Genomic DNA, 24,274 nt, shown 5'->3' with positions numbered 1-24,274 from the left:
GCTACAGCTCCGATTCAACCTCTAGCCTGGGAACCTCCATATGCCACAGGTGCTACCCTAAAAAGACTATATATATATATTTATTTATATTTGAGCTATGAGTATTTAGCTTTTGGACCTCTTGAATTTCAGAGAAAGGCAGTTCCCTCAAATTCAGTTTATATGCCTGAATAGTTCTTACCTTTCCAGGGAATCAAAATTTATTTTATTTATTTATTTATTTTGTCTTTTTGCTATTTCTTTGGGCCGCTTCTGCGGCATATGGAGGTTCCCAGGCTAGGGGTCGAATCGGAGCTGTAGCCACCGGCCTACGCCAGAGCCACAGCAATGCTGGATCCAAGCCGCGTCTGCAACCTACACCACAGCTCACGGCAACGCCGGATCGTTAACCCACTGAGCAAGGGCAGGGTCCGAACCCGCAACCTCATGGTTCCTAGTCAGATTCGTTAACCACTGCGCCACGACGGGAACTCCAGGGAATCAGAATTTAAATGGGAAGGCTCACAGGCAACGATTTTTCAGTTAATGGGCCACTAAGGACCTCTTTTTGGAAGTGCAATCAGACGTCATCTGAGGAATAATTAACAAGCATGGCTTGCTGCCATCCTGGGAAAACCTCTGCACTTGACCTATATTGTAGGATAAAACTTTGGGATATTATTTGTATGTTTTTTCCACAATTCTTCCCATTGCAAGAGACTCTGGGTGTCCTTTCTGCAGAGATTTTCTTGGGTGTAGGTGAGTCTCCAGGTTAAGCTCGCCTTGACTTGGGTGAAAACCTAAACTCAGTGGCACTTGCCCAGGGGGTGGGGGTGGGGTTGGGGGTAGAGGACAACTCTGAAAAGACCGGCAGCCAGGAGGAAGCTGTGTGGGTCTCTAAGCAGCTGAGTCTTGACGATGCAATGGAGACCCAAGAAACCCGAGGCCCATTGGAAGTGGACGTGGAGGCCTTAGGGCACAGTGTCCATGACCAGGAGGTTTCTGGATGCCTGGATGCCACCTGGGAGTCCTGGCATTGGTCACGCCCTGAGTTCACCCCAAATGACGGGGGCTGAATTTCCTGGTATATCAGGCAGGAGGAGTGCCGCCCCTGGAACTGGAATTCAAAGGCCTTAGAGGGAGAAGATTGCTGTGTTGTTTCTTGCACGACTAAGTTGTCGGTGGCCCACTGGTATGTCACAGGGAGCATCTGATAAAGACTGCAGTGGGTACGTCTGAATTGACACTGTCCAAAGCAGAAGGGCCCAGAGGAAAAGCTCAGAGAGGTCTGAGAAAAGAGCCGAGCCCGGGGGAGTTTAAATATTGATTTTAAATATTAAGCTAGTGCAAACTGTTAATGCAAATGGATTTAAATATTTTATAAACTGTAAACTCTCAAGTCAGCCATTCAACACACTCTCACTGAGTCCTGTAGAGCCTGGGGCTCAGATCAGGAGGCTGAGTGCACCTAATTGGGAGCATGTTCCAAAGTGCCTCAGGCGGTTGTGACCTTGGCCATACCAGCAAATACACTAACTGAGGTCAAGGATAGCCTACAAGCACGGGCTTGTGCACCGTTTCAGGTGGATGTGCCAGCCAGCCAGTGAGCAGCAGCATTGCTTCGTAATGATGGTGGCACTTGTGATTTCCAGCTGGCCTCACAGGAGGCTGGGGGGTTGGGACTGGTGACATGGCTGGAGGTGCCCATGTAGCTAGCTCACCTAAAAGACCCTACCCCTGGCTGACCTAGGCCTCCAGATGCGGTGGTGTTTGGTGCTGGTAGCAATTTCCGAAGGTGTGTGCTGTGCTCCTGGCAGTGAGGAGATGCGTATCGTCCCCCTCCTGTGTACTGTGTCCTTTGATGTGAACAGATCACTCACTGTTCCAGAGGCTTCTGATAAGAGTGTTGAACAGCTCCCAAGGGTGTCTACTCTCACTGCGGCAGAGGAAGACAGCTAACAGTAAAAATTACAATAATCTCTTATATCAACTGTCTATGAGAAAGCCTTATACTGCAAATGCTGAAAATTGGAGATGTCTTGCCCTGTGGCTGCCAGAAAAGCTTGCTGGTCAGAGAGAGACACCCCATCATGGTGCCTACACTCTGGGGTGACCTGGGGCTGGTCCTCAGCCCTGCTCCTGGGCCATGACCCTTGAGCAGCTCCGTCAAGCCTGCACTCCCTTCTCAATGTATTTTAAATCCCAAAAATAAAATGCCGAGGATTAAATATTACACTGAAATACAGTTACCAAAACGTCAAACATTTTTTGTGACATGTATGTGTCCATTCCTGCAGTAATAATGGGATATGGTAACAGAATTAGTAACAACAGTGATTTCACAGCCCGGTCAACACAGACAATGGCATGAAATCCTAGTGGGAATTGCAGGGATGGTAAACTGAGCCCCACACCCGGGAGGTCAGAGGTCATGCTCCTGTAAGCTTGTCCTGCTGCCACATTCACAGCCGAGAGACGCTTCAGCTATGGTGCAACGTTAGAAAAAATAAAGATCTGGAGTTCCCGTCGTGGCACAGTGGTTAATGAACCCGACTAGGAACCATGAGGTTTCGGGTTCGGTCCCTGCCCTTGCTCAGTGGGTTAACGATCCGGCGTTGCCGTGAGCTGTGGTGTAGGTTGCAGACGCGGCTTGGATCCAGCATTGCTGTGGCTCTGGCGTAGGCCGGTGGCTACAGCTCCGATTCAACCCCTAGCCTGGGAACCTCCATATGTCGAGAGAGCGGCCCAAGAAAATGGCAAAAAGACAAAAAAAAAAAAGAAAAAGAAAAAAATAAAGATCTGCTGTTTATCTATCTCTGGCTCGTGGCCCTGAATTCCTGAGAACTTCAGGGATTCCCTCAGGGGCCCTTGGGTTCCAGGTTGGGGACCTCGATTCTGGCCCTGGAGGCCTCTGTGGGGAGGAGGTCCCTGGTTTCCATGTTAGTTTCCTGAGGACTTGCAGGGTTGCTGGGAGGGGGAAGGAAACCTCCTCCCTCGAACTCCACATCTTTTTTTTTTTAAATTATAGTTGATTTCCACTGTTCTATCAATTTCTGCTGTACAGCAAAGTAACACAGTCATACATCTGTATACATTCTCCTCATATTATCTTTCATCATGTTCCATCACAAGTGAGTGGACACAGTGAAACTTTGTGTTTTACCCTGGCGGTCAGAACGTGCCCTGGGCCCTGTCGCACCCTTTCTGTGTGTCCCAGGCCCTCCCTCAGCTAGCTGATTGCCTCTTGGTTGCCTCTGATGCTGGACCTCTCCCTAGCTCCTTTATGGGGAGGGACACTGGTTCCTCCAGCTCCCACCCTTGGTCTCTTTTCTAGACCAGACTTTCACTTGCCCTCTGGCTTGAGCATGCTCACAGTCCTGTTAACAGGCACCTGTCCAGTGCCAACCCAGTCCTGGCAGTCGGACATTATCAGGGGCCTACAGAGCCGCCAGGCGGCACATTCCTCCTCTGCTGTCACCAGCTGCTGGGGAGGGTGTATGGTCCCTGGAAGGTAGCACTTGCTGAGCCTGGCCATCTGGGAGGCCAGCTCCCTGGACCTGCATAAAATCTGTACTGTGACATCCTTCAAGACAGCTTTCTAAAGTGAATGGTGTTTCCAGACTTTCAGGTATAGCTGGTTGATAATCTTACAAATGCAGCTTTTCATATCTGTGGACCACCCCCTCCCCACCCTCACCCCCGCCCACAGCCACAAGGGCTGAAAATTCTGATCCATCTCTTCAAAGCTCAAGAGTGAAGGGCTGCCGGGGAAATTTCTCTGCGTAAATATTCTGACCATTTTAAATATAGAACCTGAAGAACTCCTCAGGTTGGAGATACTGCATTCGACACAATTGTCCAGTGAAACAGCCCAAAAGAATGTGTGCATACACAGAGAAAGATGTTTATCACGAGGAGCTGGCTCGGATGACAGTGGGGGCTGTCAAGACACAAGGTCTGGAGTTCCCATTGCGGTGCAGCGGAAATGAATCTAACTAGAAACCATGAGGTTGTGGGTTCAATCCCTCAGTGGGTTAAGGATTCAGCATTGCTGTGAGCTGTGGTGGAGGTTGTACATGTGGCTTGGATCTCTCATTGCTGTGGCTGTGGTGTCGGTTGGTGGCTGTAGCTCCGATTTGACCCTTAGCCTGGGAAACTCCATAGGCCATGGGTGTGGCCCTAAAAAGGGAAAAAAAAAAAAAAAAAGGGACACAAGGTCTGGGGGGGCCAGTCAACTGGTTGGAGACCCAGGAGAGACAAGACCAAGGAAAAGCTGATGTGCCAGTCCAAGTTCAAAGGCAGGAGAAGGCTGATTTCCTACAGCCATGCAAAAGAGTTCCCTCCTACTCTTGGGAGAGTCAGCTTTTCCTTCTGTTCCGGCTTTCAACTGATTGGATGTGGCCCACCATACTGGGGAGGGCAGTCTGCTTGACCAAGTCAATTGATTTAAATATTAACCCATCAAAAAACACCCTCACAGAAACATCCAGAACAGCATTTGCCTAAATATCTGGACCTGGTCAAGTTGATACATAAAACTAACCATCACCAGTACTGCACATACAGAACACCAATGCCTTTGTCCTCAACCAATAGGCCAAAGCAAAGACCAACCAAGAACTAGGGAACAGGTGCTGCAGATGGTAACGGTACAGATGGGCAGGGTGCAGGAGGTCTCTTTCCCTTCTGAGCAATGCCTCAAAGGATAATTTTTCTTAAAGGCCAATTCTCCAGAGAATAGAAATGCCTAACAGGAAACCATTTTATATAAGTTCAAGTATATCACATTAAACTGTCAAAGTGTTTCTTGGAAACTACAAACAAGGAAGAAAAATTTGAAGTTGCAAAAGTACCAAGTGAATTGTAATTTTTATAGCATTTTAAAGATAGTATGCATAAAATTATTAAGTCCAAATAATTAATAAACTCAAATATATATGCAAGACTTTGTGGCCACATTCCTCTGATTTCCAATGTTGATTCATATTCCACCTCATCGAAAGGAAACTAAATACTGACTGGGTGCTTTGACTGAAAAGCATTGCTGAAATATTTCTTTTTCTCTGAGAGAGCAAACTTATTTTCTTTTCAAAGTTGTCAGCATAGTTTATAATTTTATGAATTTAAATAACTTATTTTAATGTAATGCTTTTTAAACTAACATTTTGTAAGAAATCAAAGCCATAATATCAATGTTTTCTAAACATATTTATGAGATGATGTAAGTATATCCAAATAGTAAATATAATTCACCACCATAGCCAAAATGTTTTGGTGTCTAATAGCTCTATATTTTTATTTATTTACTTTTGTTTTTTAGGGCCGCATCTGTGGCATATGGAAGTTCCCAGACTAGGGGTCAAACTGGAGCTACAGCTGCTGGCCTACACCACAGCCACAGCAAGGCAGGATCCAAGCTGTGTCTGTGACCTATACCACAGCTCATGACAATGCCAGATCCCAGACCCACTGATCGAACAGGGATTGAACCCACATCCTCATGGATACTAGTTGGATTCGTTTCCGCTGCGCCCCGATGGGAACTCCTATCTCTATATTTTTAAAAGCTAAGTGCATTTAAAAAATAAATGAAAATCAGGTTTTTTTGGTTTTAATAAGTATGTGTTTTGTTCGAGCTCATATGACCTGGGTGGGATGGGAGGAATTTATGTTGGCATTTACATTAATTAGATCAAGAGTGAATCAGTGAATACTTCCTGGAAGAAGTGATTCCTGAGGTGACTCTCAAAGCAGAGCTAAGAATTAGGCAAAAAAAAAAAATCCAAAAAGGCTAATTCCAGGCTCAGCAAAGGGCATATGCAGAAGCATAGAAGTGAGAGACTTTAGGAAGGAGTTGTGCAAGGGGAGGAAGGGCAGCTGGGGGCTGGGCCGGGCCAGGCCTCCAGGTTATGCCCTCACCACGTAGGTTGTTGCCTTTGCTCACGGGGAACCACAAACCAGGGAGGGGGCCAGGTGGGCAGTGTAGGGCCAGGCAGGACTTTCAGAAAGGAAGGGGGAGGCAGTGTGGAGGGCATTGAGAAGGGAACGGGGGTGGGGGGTGGACCGCAGCTCTGGGTGAGCATGGGGAAGTACAGCAAAGAGGGCAAGGCAGGAGGAGGGGGCAGCATGGGGGGCGGGGACGGGCGCTGAGCGGTCTACTGCACAACACGGGTATCACTGCAGGACCCTAACGCTGGCTGGGTGGTGTATCCCTTCGCCCACTTATTTAAGGGAGCATGAATGTATGTGTTCATTCAACCATCGATTATTTATGGCAGAGGGCTTTAAATCAGAGATCTGACCGTGTTGCCCGTCACTCTGGCCACGTGGAATCGCCAGGGTGCTGACACCAGGAAGGCAGGAGGGTGGCAGTCAGAGGAGAGGTCTGAGGGACCGGGTTGGAGTCACGTGGTCAGAGCTTAGGGAGGCAGCCAAACTCAGGCAGCCAGAGGCCGCCTTGGAAACCGGAAAGGATGCTGCGCTTGAGCGACAGGTTACTATAGAAACATAAACACCAAAATGAAAATAAGCTTAGGCTGTTTCCTCTGTCCCACTCTGTATGGATTTTCCCTTTGTTGTAATGATTTTGGGAATTGGTTCTGACATATGTTGAGAAAATTCCTGACCCAGGGAAAAATCATTATAATCTAATTTTACAGTGTTTTCCTCCATGGTGTTAATAATATGCCCTCCCTAGAAAAATCGGGCTGAGTGCATATTTAGACAAGTAAATCTATCTGATAAATCATTTCCCAGATGAGAAATAAACCATGTGTGAAGTGAAAGTTAGATGTTTTCAAAACCACTTCACGGAAGGAGAGAACCCTAATCAATACGTAGCGTTTTTCACTAGGAAAGACAGTGGGCTGGAGAGACCCTCTGGTCCCAGGTCCCAGGGCCTCGGAGGAATCGGCTCCTATTTGAGCTCCCTGGAGAGGAGATGAAAAGCAGGTGTTTCAGCTGAAATCCCCCCCTCCCCGCGCGCCGTGAAGGGCTGAGAGAAAAAAAAAATGGGTGAACCCAAGCCCCCAAACCAGCATAACCTTCACTGGCACCCTCAGCCGGCCCGTCAACGTTGAAATGGAACACCTCACGTCTTCCAAAAGGCTCAAGGAAACTTCAGGCCCACGTGTGACATTTAATTATTTAGATGAGTACTGACATCATACATTTGCATTTACATAGGGGAGACCACCAAAGAACAGCAACGTTTAGGTTTCAGGCTCAAAAAGAAGCATTTAAATAAATCTTATAATTCAAAGTAACCACTGGGAATATTTTGGGAAATAACTTTTTGGGGGATTCTTTTCAAAATCTATTTTTGGAATCATAAAAGAAAACCAATTTGTCAAAATAATCTGTCTCTCCACACATACATCAACAAAGGATAGGTATTAAATACTATATGGTCTTCCAAGCAGCGTTTTAACAGGAAACCGCTGAAATCCTGTTTTGCCTTGCCAACAGAAAGCTCTGCATCTCACTGCAAGTCCAGCTATAGTACGAAGTGGGCATTTACCCCCTGCTCAGCTGGGGACTTTGCTTTTCTGGGTTTTCCCAGATGGGGGTTTTTCCTTTCTTTGGTATTTTTCACAGTCTTATGGTTGCATGCCGCCTCAACTCTATTTAGGGAAGAAATGTTATAGATATTGAATTTACAAAATGCTTAGAATCCAACAGGGGAGGGCGGGGGTAACGATTCCTCTGGACCCACTTTTCTTCAAAAAGGCACCTTGCAATTCCCCCTGGACATCTCTCCTAAAGTTTCTACCTCTTCTCTCATTTACCAGATCAGCCCCCAACTTTGGAAGGACCTCACCCCACCCTCTGACAGAGTCTAGAGGAAATTTTGATTAAATAACTAGGTCAAGATCCAGTAGATACTTTGAAGAGAAGCATTTTTGGGGGTAATTTATTTGGTGCATACATTTTGGGAATACAAAAATGTGCTTGGTAAAATGATATGTACATAAATTAAAATTTTAGTCTGAGTTCTGCACTGGTTCTTGTATTTTCTCTGTGAAACCTGTTTTTCTTTTTATTCTCTCTGGAATGACAGCTCTATAAACAATGAAGTCATTTTCTCTAGGTAATTATTGTTTCACAGCATTTCTGAAGACCAAGAGGGTGCTTAATTGTCACTTGCTCATAAGAGACGCTTGACAAATATTGGTGAATATCAGCAATTATCTCTTAAATTGTGTTTTTTAGAAATGCAATTATTGTAGGCTCAATACTCCCCTAAGTTTCTAATTTGCTCATTTTTCATAGTTTTTTCCCCCCACAAAGGCAGAGCATGAGGGGTGGTCCCGGATCTCCCCAGGGGAAGGAGCAGGGACAATAGGACGCTAAGAGGAGGCTCAGCTCTGTCGCCCAAGCCCCACTGGCCGCCCCTCACCCCTCACAGCCACAGTGGAGCAGGTCCTGGGCTCTGGAGCCGTGGGGCTGGCCTCCCAGAACAGTGCCCACTGTGACCCACGGCGTTTCCACGGGAGGCCCCAGGCTCAGCAGCTAACCTCCGCTTGGGCACCACAAGACCACAAAAAAAGGTCATGGAGACCCCACGGCCCTTTGATTGCTCACTCTCAGGCTGCCCTGATCAATTATTCAGAGCTACTACTGTTCTCAGACACAACGGAGAAGTGAAAAGCTGAAAAGCTAACACGGCCAAGACCTTAGTGGGATGGCGAGATAGGACAAGATCCAAATCTCCTTTGCCCTCTCTCTGCTGCAGGCTCTGCCCGTGAGGATGAAGGTTTTGGGCAGCAGCTTGAGCCTGCAACTTGTGATTACATGTGACTATAAGTCATCACCCCAAAGTCCTGCTAAATGGCTTCAAACACACCCAGCTCTGTCCGTGGCATGGGGACAAGGGACACAGACCTTTTTGATCTGGCCTTTACCCCTGACCCCCATGAGCCAGGTTCTCCCCAGTCCTTCCCAGAACTGTTCCTAATTCCCCCAGCACGTCTGCAGCTCCAGATCCTACACTACTGACAGCACTGCTTGCTCCTGAGCTGCTCTGTGTGGCTTTTACTTGTGGCCCTGCAGACTTTGATCACCGGCTGCTGTATGCGTTCCTCCAGGCCATGTATATTCACGGTTATATAAATAATGATAGTGCAGTGAAATATCAGACAGTGACATTTAGTTTAGGTGGTAAATTTCCAAAGGGGTGGATATGGTTTTCCCTAAGAGCTGAAGGAAACTGTGACCTTGAACCCGCACAGCCCTGAGATGATGAGTGAATTTACATTAACGATCAGTTTGCTCTGTGGCACTGAATTGTGTTTATGGATCCGCTCGCCAGGCCGCAGAGACCTGGCTGGATGCCACAGCGAAGGACCTGGAGTCACCACGTATCAGCCGCAGTTTTACAGGTCTATTAGACTCACAGTCACCTCCCAAGTGTCAGCACATAAAGTAGTTTCCTATGTTAAAACTGTAGTCGACTATTTTAAAGAAACCTGATAACCAACAGATTTCATTCTAAGAAAAAGAAAGGAAAAAGAAAGGTTGTCTTTGAAAGAAATGCTTCAAAACACCACGGCAAATGGGACCACATCACAAATACAACCTGGAAAAGTTCCCAAACGTTTGAAAGGAACTGAGACCCGCCCCTTCTGATGCAGGCGCCTGATACCCAGGAGAGAAAAGTTAGATTCCTTATGCTTCTTTTTGAAATGAATACTTTGAAATTGAACAGCTTAGAGTCCTTCCTTGTCCTTCTCCCTGGCTTAATTGCACCCTAAATACAAGCACCCGTAAGCTAACGATTAGGCACCCTGAGCATAATTGCCTGTGGGTTAAAGCTTATTAGGAACTTTCCTGGTTCGTTCTAATCTTTGATCAACATGCCCTTTTTGCAAGTGCTGTTATTCTAGGCAATAACCCAGAAGACCACCATCGTGATCATACCAAGATCTCCTGACTCCAGCTTCGATGACCAAGATTCCCCCAAAGAAAGAAGAATGCATGTTTGCCCCAATCCCTGATTCCTCTCTGAAAACCTGTTTTTCTCCTTTTTACTATAAAACTCCTTGCAATTCTAAGGGTTGGGAGCACAGTCTTTAAGGCATTAGTCTTCTGTGACCCTCCTTTTGCCTCCTGGCAAAGCAATAAAGATATTTTTTTCTCCTTTGCCCAAAACTCTGTCTCTGCTTTCAACTCGGCACCGACAGAGGCAAATTCTGGCAAAACTTTGAGGATAAAGGCAAATGCACACCTGAACGCCACCATCTTGTCTCCCGCCGCCGGTCGGCAGGGTGTCCTTTTACCTGTTGTGGGTCTGATGGATGAGGCGAGGTCGGAGGGTGTCATCATGGGGATACATTCATCATCTTGGGAGTAACCAGCTTGGATGGCCCGAAGGTAACTGTGGCTGCGGGTTCGGAAGCATCCTGGGAGGTCGAGGGCATCCATGGCCTGAGATTCCACTTCGCTGAAGACGGATTCACACACGGACTCAAACTGCCCATTGATCTCCGCTTCACTCATCTGAAATGACCGACAGCTCGGATGATGGCCAGACCCAGCCAAGGTTATCACAGCCGCTGGCAAGAGACCACCCCACCTACCATCCTCCATTTCCAGAAAATCAACCCAATATCAGCATTGAGAATCAGTAAGTTTGGGCTAGTTCTTAGAAAACACTAATGTAAACTGCCAATTCCAGGATGTCCTTAAAATTATATGGACCCCCTCGAGGCAAAGCTTTAAAGGATGACTGGCCGTTAGTTCTGCATTTGAGACTGAATTTAGAAGTTCAGTGCATTGTTCATAATATCAGTTTCTCCTCTTTCTGTTTCCCCATGATGCCATCAAGTCCTGGGCTGTTTGCAGCACCAACTCCAGGCCAGGAGGCTGTGCTTACGAACCACACTGAAGAGCACAAGTTGCTTTTATTTGCATTTGTCGGGCATCCTGGAGTCTAACTTCCAGCTGGGCAGGGTTCTAAGCCCAAGGCCAGAGGAGAACGCAACTGCTAGGTGGAGTTTCTGTCCACACACAAGGGCATCACCCAAATTCCAGCTCTGTGGCTTCTCTTCCTTAGCCTGGGAGAGCAGCGCCCTGCATTTGACGGCCCAGCAGGTCAAGTCGTTATTTTCAAGCCTGAGATTTAATTTCTAGGTATTGAGTCACCCTGGGGACCTGAAAGTTCCAACTATATTTAAAGAAGAAATGATCAGGCTTTGGGTCGGGGAGGGGACTTACTGGATGTGCCCACAGGGGCCTGGCCTCTGTGTGGGGTCGAGGGTGGAAAAACCTCTCTTTCCTGAAGTTTAGGTGGCAATATTTGTGTGTTTCCCATGAATCGAGTCTAGAGGATTTAAATGCAAGTCCAGTGAAGTGACACCGAGCACTAAGACAAGGCTGAGGATCACCAGGTGGGGAAGGAATGGGAATTTAAGAATGAAGAGCCCAGACCGCGCTGGGGACCTACAGCTGCTCCAGGTCTGAGGGCAGGAGGTCCAGGGTTCGAGGGCAGAGGCAGTGGGGGATGATTTTCACTCTGTGGTGGGAGGGCACTTGCTCCTATATTTAGGGCGCACCCTGGGTGCACCTTCTATGCTAACATGTAAGCCTGTGTGGGGTGCCTGTGGTGATGCTGATACTGGGGGTGGGGTTCCTGGGAGGGTTGAGGCGGTGTGAGCAGAACCCAGGCTCAGGCAGAGGCCCCAGGACAGCCCTTATGGACTGGGCCTCCACTGTCCCCCACCGGGGCTTACGGAGGAGCCTGACACCTGGGCTTATGGGGGAGGCCCGACATCTGGGTTGGCCTCCCTGAGCAGGTGGACTCTTCTTTCTGAAGCCCTCTGCTTCTCAGCACCTCAGTCACACCTCCCAGCAGGTCCTACAGCCTAGGCATGCTCTCAGGTCTCAGCCTAACACAACCACCTGTATCATTCATTCCACGGCTTGAAATGTCACCCATAATTTCCTGACACCCCAGATTATGCTGACAGGTAAGTAAAAAGTATTGCTCTAAATACTGATTTCCCCTTCAATAGGGAAGACAGCTTCTGCCCACCTCTAATTGCAGACCTATGTATAGACTCCCCACTTCTGCCTGGCACTCCTCACGCGATTCCCCGCTTCTGTCTGGGATACTCACCTGGTTTCCCCCTTCTAGCTGGGACTTGTCACCTGACTCCCTGACTCCTACCTTGGCTTCCTCCTGAGCTAGAATAATGGCTCCTTTCCTCTCACTGGACAATTGGAGTGAGCAGAACCCAGGAGGAAGGTGTGAGGGAGCGAAAGGCTGGACTGCCTGCCCAAAGCCCAGTGTAAGAGGAGAATGTTAAGGTTGTCCAAGCAGAAAAGGCTAGAGAGAACAATTAATGGGTGACTGCACTCGTCTGAATAGTTTAAGAGTGTCTGATGTTGAGACAGACAAATTCAGGGCAAAGACAGAGGTGACCACCCATCATGACAGCCTTGAGCACCTGGTGAGAGAAATGCACACAAGGCACTCATGCTGCTTTGAAATATGAAATCTTCTGGAGTACAAATCCCTTTCACGCTAAGTTTTCCCTTATGTGGAATTATATCAAAAAGTCTCAGGAGTTCCCGTCAAGGCGCAGTGGAAACAAATCCGACCAGGAACCATGAGGTTATGGGTTCGATCCCTGGCCTCGCTCAGTGGGTTAAGGATCTGACGTTGCCATGAGCCGTGGTGTAGGTCACAGACGGGGCTCGGATCTGGCATTGCTGTGGCTCTGGAGTAGGCCAGCAACTACAGCTCCTATTAGACACCTAGCCTGGGAACCTCTGTATGCCATGGGTGTGGCCTTAAAGAAAGGATAAAGGAAAAAAAAAGTCTCAGATTTCTTTATGTCGTTTATGTCAAAGAGCCAAGTTAGACAACCTAAAAAGGCCAGAAACTGAGTGATGTCGCCAGCGCCCCCCAGCTCTGGATGCAGGATTTCGGTGGATCCCTTCCTGCTAGCCCGCCCTGCTCCTGGAGCTTCTTGGGGAAGAGGCACCATCTAGCCTGAAGGTGCATCTCACGAACAGTGATGGACACTTCACAAGGACCAAGGCTTCTGCTTCCAGCTACAAAACTCATCAGAGAGGTTCTAGAAATGAGGTGACTTTTCTCCCCAAACAAATACACGGCTGAGAAGGCTCTCACACTGGTTTAGGCAGGAGTTGAAATAACCTGTTCTCTGAGGGCTGGTTTGTTCACCAGCTCAAGGGGGTTTTGCAAAAGTGAGTATTTTACTCTGGAACTCAAAGCACAGCTCAGCCCCTCTGAAGATGTGCCAGGAAGATGCTAAGCCAGTGGTGAGTCATCAGTGTGGTCCTGTGAACTATAAAGGCAGATAAGCACCTAACCTGCCTCTAGACTGTGTGGGCTTGAGAGACCAAAGAAGAGAAAACTGGGAAGCTCTTGAGGAAGGTGACTGTCCTGTTGATGGCAGAGCTCCCTGCACTCTCCATACAGCGGAGGGTGGCCTTCTCAGGATTAGGACTGATGACAATCACAAGACAAGCAGGGCACTGGGGGTGTGGGGACATTGGGACCTTGGGAACAGCTGCTGGGGCTGGAAAATGGTGCAGCTGCTGTGGGGAACCTTCTAGGAGGTCCTCACAAAGTTACAACTAGACCTCCCGGGGTGCCAGCACTCCCACTTGCGGGCATACGTACACAGGAACTGAACACACCAGGCTGCTGGTTCCCTGCAGGGTTGAGAGGGGACAGGCGGGTGGGGGGCAGGGGTCCCACCTGGCTCACGCAGCTGGCCTGGCTCAGGGTGCTGACGGCTCTCATGTAGCTCTGGTTCCGGGAGCGGAACTTCGGGGAGTTGTAGTTGGCAGGGGGGTCCAGGCTGTGGCCGGCAGGCCCGTCGCTGGCAGCCTGCAGGTAGCTCTGGCTACAGAGAGAGAGGAGAGAAGAGGCGCTGGTGAGCATCACTGAGCCACGTTCCCCGAGGCTGCTGCCAAGTCTCATCCTGCCTCCTGTCAGTGCTCCTGTGGACACTCACAGGAGCTGATTTCCTCAAAAGCCACCTGGAGGCCACCGACTTGCTTTGAAACCTGGAAATTTTTTTGTTTTGGCTGTGCCCATGGCACAGGACATTCCCAGGCCAGGGATTGCACCTGCGCCACAGCAGAGACCTGAGCAACGATGGAACAATGATGGATCCTTAACCTGCTGTGCGGTCAGGGAACCTCTGAAACCTGAGTTTTTATTTATTATTTTTTAACGTTTAAAAATTGAAGTATAGCTGATTAACAATATTGTGTTATTTTCAGGTGTACAGCACAGTGATGAAACCTGATGTTTCCTGACCAGGAAGTGAAATGAGGGCCATTCCATATTGGAAAAAAAAAAAAAATAGTGCTGACGGCATGGGTAACTCACATAGCATGGTAAGGAACTTGGCTCAAAAACCTATGAGTTCCATAAAAATCATGGTAGCTTTTGGCAGCTTGATACGCTCAGAAAAATAAAAGAAAATAAAAAGAAATCAAAGGCTTGCCTTCAGTTTGAACTTACGCAAAGTTATCTAGATTACACAACAGGGGCAGACAGCAGGCTGAGATCAAATGCATTTTCTTATCGGTACGATCATATTTTCCAAACAGCCTTAAAATTCAATGGCCTCCAGCTTCTCTGTTATTTTGTAACATGTTAAAAGTATGGGAAAACCTTGGGGGTGTTTGGCAGATGGGAGGTTCAGCTTAGCTTACATTTCTGGCTAATCGAACTGCTTTCAAGTTTTGGTGACAATCTTTCCACAATATAATAAGAATTCACTTTATTTGACCCAGAGCTGGAATAACGTGGGCAAAAATAATGTATTCTTTTTCCTATTTTGGATCACAGTGGCCTATGATCACTATATAGGCCTGTATAAAAATGTGTGTAAATATTAGATTGCTAATTCTGACTCTATATTTGGCCAAAGTATGTTACTTGTTTTCAAAGTGAACTATTGGTATAAATTGTTTTCCCTGTGATTTACTTTAGAAATTGGGCAGCTGAGAAAAAATTGGGCTTGATGATAAGTTTAAGTTAAGTGAGGGCCATTTGTTATAAAGCCATTATTTGGGGTAAAACTAGTAATATGTGTGTTTAGATAGAAATAGAATAAAATTTATATTATAAATTATAATAATACTAATTTTTGTTTAAATTTTTTGTTGTTGTTTTAAAATCAAGTGTACAAGCTCCTGCAGGAGCTCCTTCCAGCTCCTCCCTCCTCCCCACTTGAAAAGACAAAAAGGAAGGCAAATGGAGAGACATGAGCTTGGAGCCAGTTCTGATCTTGGCAGGAAAAGAGGTCTGGGTCTCTGCCGGACTCCAGGTCACCCCCACTGCCTTGGGAGGGAGGGAGTCTGGGCTGGAGTCAGGCAGGTGTGCGATAATGCCCAGCACCCACGGCCAGGGCCTGGGGCAGGCTGGCTGGGATGTGACCTGTGACCTCCATTTGCATCCCCTGCACTGTGTTCAGTCCAGTGCCGCGTGCAGGGGCCTGAGCGTCCAGCCTCGGGGGTGGGGGGCTGTCTGGACTCTCGAGCTTCTGGCCTCATGTTGGCTTTTGCAAAAGAGAAAACTTTCTGGGTTCCCCTCTCCTGTGTTTCTTTGAAATTGCTGACTTCACACTGCAAACTGCCACCAGTTAGCGCTTTCATCTTAGTTTCTTCCCATATAATAGCTTTCCTTCCTGATTACCAACTTTTCACCGTTTTAACATTCTTGAATTAAAGTTCTGAGAAGGGCTTAAAAAAAGGCCTGTGTCTTCTTTCTGTCTCCAAATTTCCAGCCGAGAGCTTGGCGCTGTGTCTGGGGGGGCCTCAGAACCACAGCAAACCACAGCCCCTTTGGTGGTGGTTGAGTGGCAGCCACACACGGTTTACTTTCAAATATGTTCAAGTTTAGTTCAAATATGTTTTCTACTCTCAACAAGTGCTCTCTTTATTCCAACACTGGGTAGCCACTTGAAGAATTGCCTCTACAGAAAGCTAATCACACTGTTTCCTTTTAAACACAGACTCAACAACAGTTCAAGTTTACACACGGTTATACTGGATCCGTAAGCACGTGAAAGGTCTAACCCATTCGGTCCTGGCAGGACCCCACATGGCAGGGCAGGTAGTGATCTTGCTGTGCAAATGGGGGCACTGAGGCTCATCTGTTCAGGCCCCAGAACTCCCACTTTTAGCTCCAAGATCTAAGCTGCTGAGTCACAGGAGCCGAGGCCCCAGAGGCCTATCCTCTATAAGCAAATCTTTTAAATAGTTTAAAAACCCAACTCCTGCTTCATTAAGCTTAGTACAATTATTTTTTAAGGGCTTAGCATCTTCTAAGATCCTGTCACAAATCACAACTCAGAGACAGGACACCATGGGAAGCTGGGACTGGGAGGTGCAGCTGAGGGCAGAGGGGCTGGGGCTGCCCCTCCCACGTGGATCAGGAGCCAGGCTGACCCCTCCCAAAAGGACACCCTTGCTCTTCCTCAGAGATGCCCTCAGGAATCAATGGCATTGAAATTTCCTCCAAATCCCCCAACCCCCTCCCCAATCATAATCCCTTCTCAGGCATGGAACACATTTTCACATACAGATCTTCTGTCAGCTCAGAAATTTTTAAGAGGAAACCACAAAAATTTTCTAGAATAGCATGAACATATTTTTTTCTGGTTCTCTTCTCTTCCAAATGATGCCCACATCAGACAGTCATATACACATAAATGAGACTGGAAGTCTATTTCAGAACACTGTAGGAGTGAAAAAAGAGTTGTAGAAAGGAGGTTTCCAGCTTTCTACCTTTTTCTTCCATCTGCAAACCGGGTCAGGGTTGTTGGCTGGATTGTACGCTCACGAACCTCTTTGCAAAACAAAACACATACCTCACCAGGCCACTGCAGTCAGCTATTCGGATCCATATATATATACCTGGATATTTAGACAAAATAAACCACCCTTTTGTCACCCAATTTTACATTTATGCAGGGTTTTTTTTTTTTGGTCACCAGAGCAGTTTGGACTCGGGTGGACTTATGTATGTGAAATCTTTCTGGGTTCAAATCCTGGCTGAATCTCCTGCTAACGTGTCATTCTGGACAAGTTATGTGGTTTCTCTGAGCGTCTGCAAAATGAGGGCAACAGCCTTGGGACTAACTCAGAGTCCAGTGAACGCTAAGGAAGGATATGATGGATGGCACCTAGGGAGGTGCCTGGACCGTGGTCGGAGCTGCGTAGCCTCAGCAGTCATTATTGTCAGTTCACCCTCAGAAGGCCTGGCCGGACAATGTGGCCCAGTTCCCAGGGTTTGTCTGCGGAGTTTGGTAGAAACATCTTGAGACATACCTGGGGGGACGTTGGCGGGGGGCTGCTCAGAGGGAGCCCCCAGTTTTTGTGCCAGAATTTGTCCGAACAAAGTATTTCAACTGTTTACTTTTCTGGGAAAAGAACACATCTAAATGAAGTCATCAGAAAGAACTTTTTTTTTTCTAAAATAGAACTCAAGGAACAGAAAAATAAATACCACATTTTTGTTGAGATGGAATCGACATGTGAAAAGCAGAGATCTCACGCATACGACTCCTGAGTTCTGACAGACGCGTCTTCTCTGTAACCTCCACCCACATCCTCAGCAGCACCCTGTGCTGTCACCCTCCCCAAGCAAAGCTATTGTAGTGGAAGTAAAGTGGTGTCTCATTCAAGTTTACTCTTCGTTTTCAGGATGACTGATAGTCTGATGACTGGTTATTTGGGTATCTTATTTTGTGAAGTGACTTTTCAAAATTTTTCCCATTTTTAATTGGGTTATTGGTCTAGAGTTTCGTTTTGTAGGAGTTCTTTATTCTGTCTTCAAATCCGTTGTCAGATATGCATTTCGGATGTATTCCTTTCTGTGGCCTGCCTTCTAATTTTCTTATTGGAGTCTTTCGATGAGCAGAAGTTTTAAAATATGCTGGTTAGAGTCACTCTTCTGTGACACTGAGTTATTCTATGTGAGTAGTCCTTAACCTGAGACATTTTGTTCCCGAGGGACAAATGGCAATGCCAGGAGGTATTTTGTTGTCACAACTTGGGGTAGGTGCTGTTAGCTCCTAGTGGGGAGAGGACAGAGATGCTGCTAAAATTCTAGAGAGTTGAGATAGCCCTCAACTAAATGAGTCTCTGGCCCCAAGAATCAGTAGTACTCAGGTCGAGAAACCCCAGTCTATTCTGCCAACACTCTGTCTTGAGAGCAGATTGTCACTAGTTCATAGAAACATAATCCATGGTTTTCTGAGTGACTGCCCTTTGGATATTCACCAACAGAGACTATATTCTGGGCCATGAAACAACCTTAACAAAGTTGAGAGAAGAGAAATCATACAAACTATGTTATGGGATCATAATAAGTCAAACTAGAAATCAATAACAGACACATTTCTGGAAAATCCCCAAATATTTGAAAGTTAAAGAACAGTATTGCAAGCAATGCTGGTTCTAGATAACCATGGTTCAAAGAGGATGTCACTACAGAAATTTTAAAATATCTTGTACAGACAACCAAGGTGGAGGAGAAAAGCTGGAACGAGCCATGCTGTATTAGATTACAGTTAGAGACATCTGCAGATGGCAGACAACATAAAGATTTGTAGATGCATGTGTGTATACGAGCTCTGCCTGCTGAGGGAGCTGGCAGTGAGCACACCCAGGGCCCAGATCTTGGCTTCTAAATCCATTCTCCTAAAAGGAAACAGGGATCTTGAAGAGACAGCTGGTTCCAGGGCTGGGACCAGGGGAAAAATCAGATACAGGGAGTGGTCCAACTTTGTTCTCCTTTACCGAGATTGATTTGGTTCTTCAAAGGTCCTTTGCATTTTCACACACATTTTATTATATTTTATTTCTATTTTTGGTCTTTTTTGTCTTTTTAGGACCATACCTGAGGCATGTGGAGGTTCCCAGGCGAAGGGTCTAACTGGAGCTACAAATGCCTGCCTATGCCAGAGCCATAGCAACGCCAGATCTGAGCTGCATCTGTGACCTACACCACAGCTCATGGCAATGCCAGATCCTTAACCCACTGAGAGAGGCCAGGGATCCAACCTGCAACCTCATGGCTCCTAGTCGGATTCGTTTCTGCTGTGCCATGTTGGGAATCTTCCTGTCAGTTTCCCTAAAAACTGAGGTTGCTCTGAATTGCATCAGTTTTGACTGAGATGACATTGCAACTACACCTCGATCTGGGGAGAGTTAACACCATGGCAACATGGTGGTTTCCATCACAGTTTTTCTCTCCTTTTATGTTGGTCTCCTTTAACTACTTGGAGCAATGTCTATAGTTCTCAGCCAGGAAGGGTCTTATATCTCATACATGTAGAGTGAATTGACAGCTACACGCCTCAAACAGATTTCTAGCTCATAAACAATACTCTCAGGAGTGTATGACCGTTGTCTGCGGGACAGTTCCTTCCCCAGGACTCTTCCTCAGGAGTTTATTTTCACATTGTGCAGTGGTGGGCCTTTGTCCCCTGCTTGGCTTGCTGCTGGCTCAATTCTCTAGCTGTCGTCTGGTTTTTTTTGGGGGGGGCGGGGAGCGGATGCTAACTACAGGACTGCATGTTAACTACTTGCGTGCTCAGTCTTGCTTAGAGCAGGGCTGGCCCCGTACCCACATTCGTCTGATCTCTGAAAGACGCTTTCCCCAGACCCGGGATCAAGGCTGATCGCAGAGCAGGAGCCACGCTAACGGCCTCCGTGGCAGCCGAAGCACCTTGTTACAAGGTGTGTGGCGGGAGTTCAGAGGGCGGGTCCCCTGTCCAGCTGGGGTGTGGACAACTGCGAGGTGTTTGCACAGGCAGGTGGCGATTCCGGGCTTCACCAGAGCAGTTCTGAGCAAGGCGCTTTTTCTGCTGGAGATTCTCGGATATCCCTTATTTTTCATACATTTCCTTTCCACTTGTTTATTTTATTTTTTATTTTTTAATTATTTTATCTTATTTTATTTATTTTTTTGTCTTTTCTAGGGCTACACCTGTGGCATATGGAGGTTCCCAGGCTAGCGGTCTAATCGGAGCTGCAGCTGCCGGCCTATACCACAGCCAAAGCAATACAGGATCCGAGCAGTGTCTTCAGCCTATACCACAGCTCATGGCAACGCCAGATCCTTAACCCGCTGAGCAAGGCCAGGGATCGAACCCGCAACCTCCTGGTTCCTAGTTGGATTTGTTAACCACTGAGCCACGATGGGACCTCCCTTTCCACTTGTTTAATGAGCCTGTTCTTGAGCTTATGACCCTCTAAGTCCTGTGTGTGAGCCCGAAGCTGTTTCCTGGGCGCCAGGCTCTCACACCTGGATTTACAGGGAGCAGCGTTCTTAAGGTCCATCCGGCTCCACTGAAAGGCCCCTCAGCCCCATTTTCCTGAAAACGCTGTTGATCCCAAAACCTGTTCCATCACAGATCACAAACATTGGCCTTCCCGGTGATATGTGCACTGGGAATTGTTGAATGTAACCATTTCAACCTTTGACATTCAGCATTTCTGAGGTTTACTCTTTGAAATCCAATTTGCTAACATCTTCGACTATAATTTATTTTTCCAAAGGGACACAAAATGAGGCCAGCACTGTGACCCGTGTACACAGAGCCCACATAAACAGAGAGGGACGCAGAGGCCTGGAGAACGGCATTACCAGGAAGGACCAAAGCACAACAACGCCTCCTCGGAGACGTTTTTCATGCTAAAACGCTCCTCCAAATATGTTTACCCAGCAAAATGAGTCATTCATCTACCATTTATTGGGCACCAAGGACAGAAACAAGATGATTGAATCCTCGCCCTTGCTCTCAAGGAGCTGTCTGGGCAGCACATAAATTTTAATAGAATTCGATTTTCCAAAGGATATATTTAAAGAGACCCAGTGTCTTTCTAAAAATCCTTTTTCTCTCCATTCAAGTTGCCTTAGTGTAGAACTTCTGAAATGCCTTTAAGGAAAAGATGGCAAAAAAAGGAGAATGAACTAGATTCCAGGAAATCTAGATTTAAGGAAAGTAGAGAGATTGAAAAATCAGAAGGAATGATAAGGGTTAAGGAAAAGCTCCAGCACAAGAAAAGATGCTCAACATCACTAATTCTCAGAGAAATGCATATCAAAAGTACAGTGAGGGACCACCTCACACCAGTCAGAAGAGCCATCATCAGAAAGTCTACAAACATATGGTGCAGCAATCCCACTCCTGGGCTTCTATCTGGAGGAAATTGTAGTTTGAAAAGATACATGCACCCCCAGTGTTCACTGCAGCAGTATTCACAAGAGCCAAGACACAGAAACAATTTATGTGTCCATCAGCAATGAATGGACAAAGAGAATGTGGTACAGACAATGGAATACTACTTAGCCATGAAAAAGAACAAGATAATGCCATTTGCAGCAACATGGAGGCCACTAGAGAGTATCATACTAAGTGAAGTAAGTCAGACAACGACAAACATCATATGATATCACTTATATGTGGAATCTAATAAAATCGATGCAAATGAACTTATTTACAAAACAGAAAAAAGGGAAAAGCTCCAATTTTTTTATCCTCCATGTTCTGACATTCTCTCAACATCAATGGATATAAATGTATCAAGGTTCATGAAAAAAATCTGCTCTAATTACAAAGTTATGTGCCTATAAGCTCTCAGAGATTAAAGCAATGGATATAAATAAGAAAATAAAAACTTAAAGTGAGGGATAAATGTCATACACATACTTGTGTATTTATACATACAGCACAGTACAGTATAGAATACATTGAAATTTATATTCATTAGTAGATGAGGTTCAGCCTCTGTAAAAACAGTCTGAGAGCTCCTCCAAAGGTGACATGTGACGTTCCCAAATGACCCAGCAGCCCTGCCCCTGGGTGTGAGAGAAGCAAGCACAAGCTTGTGTGACAGCTTCAGGCAGAATGACTCCTAATAGGCTCGAAGGGGAAACAAGTCAAGGGCCTCAACAGATAAATGGTGATGAAGCCCCAAGATGGGCTATTTTTCAGCCGTTAGGAGATGAAGTGCTGACGCTCACCTCCACATGGAGGAACCTCAGAAACATGCCAAAGACAAGAGGCCGGGCACCAAGGCCATGTGGGGGTGTAGAGTCCACGTCTGTGAAATGTCCAGAACCCGCTAACCTGTGTGGACAGGAAGCACTACTCAAAGTGACGGGGTGGTGGGGGGGAGCTCGGGAGTGGCTCCTGTCAGGTATGGGGTGCCTTTCAGTGTGATGAATGTTCAAACATTGACCACAAGGAACTCCGTGAAGGTACTGAAAGCCACTGAATTGTTTAACTTCAAGTGGACGGAATGACAGTCTATAAATTATACCTAATAAAGCTGTTAGGAATTAGATATGAAAAGGACTATATTTAGTCCTATGTCACTAGTAAATTGAAATGAAATGTATGTTTGCAATGACTATTTGGGAGGAATTCTCAAAAACCAGCTGAGCCCACTTGCCAGTTTACAGTGTTCCTCCCTGGGTGTCCTTAGCAGAAGGGGAGGCCCTGAGGCGACACAGTTGACAACAGTAAGGGACCTCCCACATCTCCACGCTGCTGGCTGTGATTCTCTGAGGAAGCAATGATAAGCTATCTTGTTGTAAGAAGGCACGAGACCCTTCCTGAGAGGTCACTAAGCAGGTGAGGCGGTTCAGATTCTGCATGAAGATCACTGCCTCCAAAGCTTGCACCTGTCACTTTGGTATTATATGCCTATTTTTACAAATCTGCAATGGATTATTACAACTGTGTGATAAGCTAATAGTTCTGATGAACACCAAACCACATAATAGTCTTCTCCCAGAGTGGAGGGCTGCCAGCTTTGGTTCTGGCCCCATCACTGACTCAGGGCCCAGAGTCACCAAAGGGCTCATGCTCCATGTCCCCCTGAGATAAGACAACATCAAGCTGGCAAGGATTCGGGGGTGGGGTGGGGTGGAGGTGCAGGTGACCACTGAAATGAGCAGAGTGCTAAATATCAGACTCTAAATGAAAAAATCTTAACCTGAAGAGATGTTTTAGGCAAACAAGGATGGAGAAAGTTTCTAAAGTCTGGGCTGGGTCTCAAGGGATCATCAGATTTGTGCTTTTGGGGAGCATTCTCACTTTCATCCGCTTTCCAAGCTGTGAGCAAAAAAACCTCAGGAGAATATGGAAATGGCTTCCTTCTCAAGGTTGTTAAATCCTTCTCCTCTGAAAGGACCTGCATTTCCTCACCCACAAAAAAGGGAGACAGAGATGCGAGGGAGGGAGCGTTTCCAGCTCCCCATGAAAACCTTCAGCACCCCCCACCCCAAAGAGGGAGGGGCCTGAGAAGAGGGTGTGAAGTCATGAGCCCTGAATATGGGTCTGAGTCTCCGTCCTACCCCCTCACCATGTGGAGCTGAGCAGGTCGTAGATGTGCTTCTTCCTGGAGAATGAAAGCAAATACTAGACCTTCCCCAGGCTCTTAGCTGGGGTCCTGAGAGTGAATTCAGAATCAGAGTCACAAACCCTGCCCACTTCTCTTAGGAGGGCCTGGAAGACAGAGGTGACTGTGGGCACTGATCTTGTCCCATCAGGAGCCCATGGAGGACCTGACAGACTCCAATCGTGCAGCCCCCCCCCCCAGGGTTCCGCCTAGTTACTGTTCATAGGAGGCGATTGCAGGGAACTTTCCCGTGGCCTGAGATCCTTTCGTTACTATCTCTCTCTATGCCCTCTTTTGTGTTCGGCATTGTTTTTTAAGCAAGTAAATAGCTTTTCTGTTATTAAAATTTCTGACAGTTGCCAGTTTATATTAAAGGCTAGTGTCGGGGCAACAGGAAAATATCTATTGGATGGTTTTCACAAGTGCTAATCTGTATCAAAATGTGCCTGCGAATAATGTAGATTCTTAGGTCACATTCCGGAGATGGATTTAGAAGGGGATAGTCAGCCCCAAATCCAAACTTTAATAAACATTCTAGGTGACTCTGCAGGTGGTGTATGGACACGACCCACCGAGAAACTCAGCTCTTCTGGGATCGGAGGGGAGAGCTCTTAGAGAATTTGGGTTTAATCTGTTTTATCCACAGATAATAATAAATACTCATGAAGAGGCTGTTGGGAGACAGGCCTCCATCCACATCCTTGTTTCCCTGGGGAAGCCTGAATCCACGCAGACACTGGCTATGTGCATCTGAGCCTAAAGTGGCTGCTCCTCTGTGTGGTATTTTGCTTCGCATCTCTGGGCACTGAGGATGGAAGCGTGGCCATGGGACCCCCTACTCAGGGGAGGTGGAGATGCAGAAATGGGCTGCGGGAGGCGGGAGCCAGGG

At 46.9% G+C, this 24,274-nt stretch overlaps 1 protein-coding gene across 1 annotated transcript in view; it reads right to left on the bottom strand.

The window, feature by feature from the left end:
- DLGAP2 (DLG associated protein 2) overlaps positions 1-24,274 on the bottom strand; it is a 657,437-nt gene that overhangs the window by 41,470 nt on the left and 591,693 nt on the right. Inside the window, exons 8-9 of the mRNA XM_047772228.1 lie at positions 13,709-13,856; positions 10,257-10,476 (exon numbers count right to left, since the gene is read on the bottom strand). Coding sequence (XP_047628184.1) covers positions 10,257-10,476; positions 13,709-13,856 — 368 coding nt within the window. The remainder of the gene's footprint in view (positions 1-10,256; positions 10,477-13,708; positions 13,857-24,274) is intronic.

Source organism: Phacochoerus africanus, chromosome 3 (genome assembly GCF_016906955.1).
Source record: "Phacochoerus africanus isolate WHEZ1 chromosome 3, ROS_Pafr_v1, whole genome shotgun sequence".
In the NCBI taxonomy this organism is placed as follows: Eukaryota; Metazoa; Chordata; class Mammalia; order Artiodactyla; family Suidae; genus Phacochoerus; species Phacochoerus africanus.
This window is presented reverse-complemented; position numbering and strand designations above follow the sequence as displayed.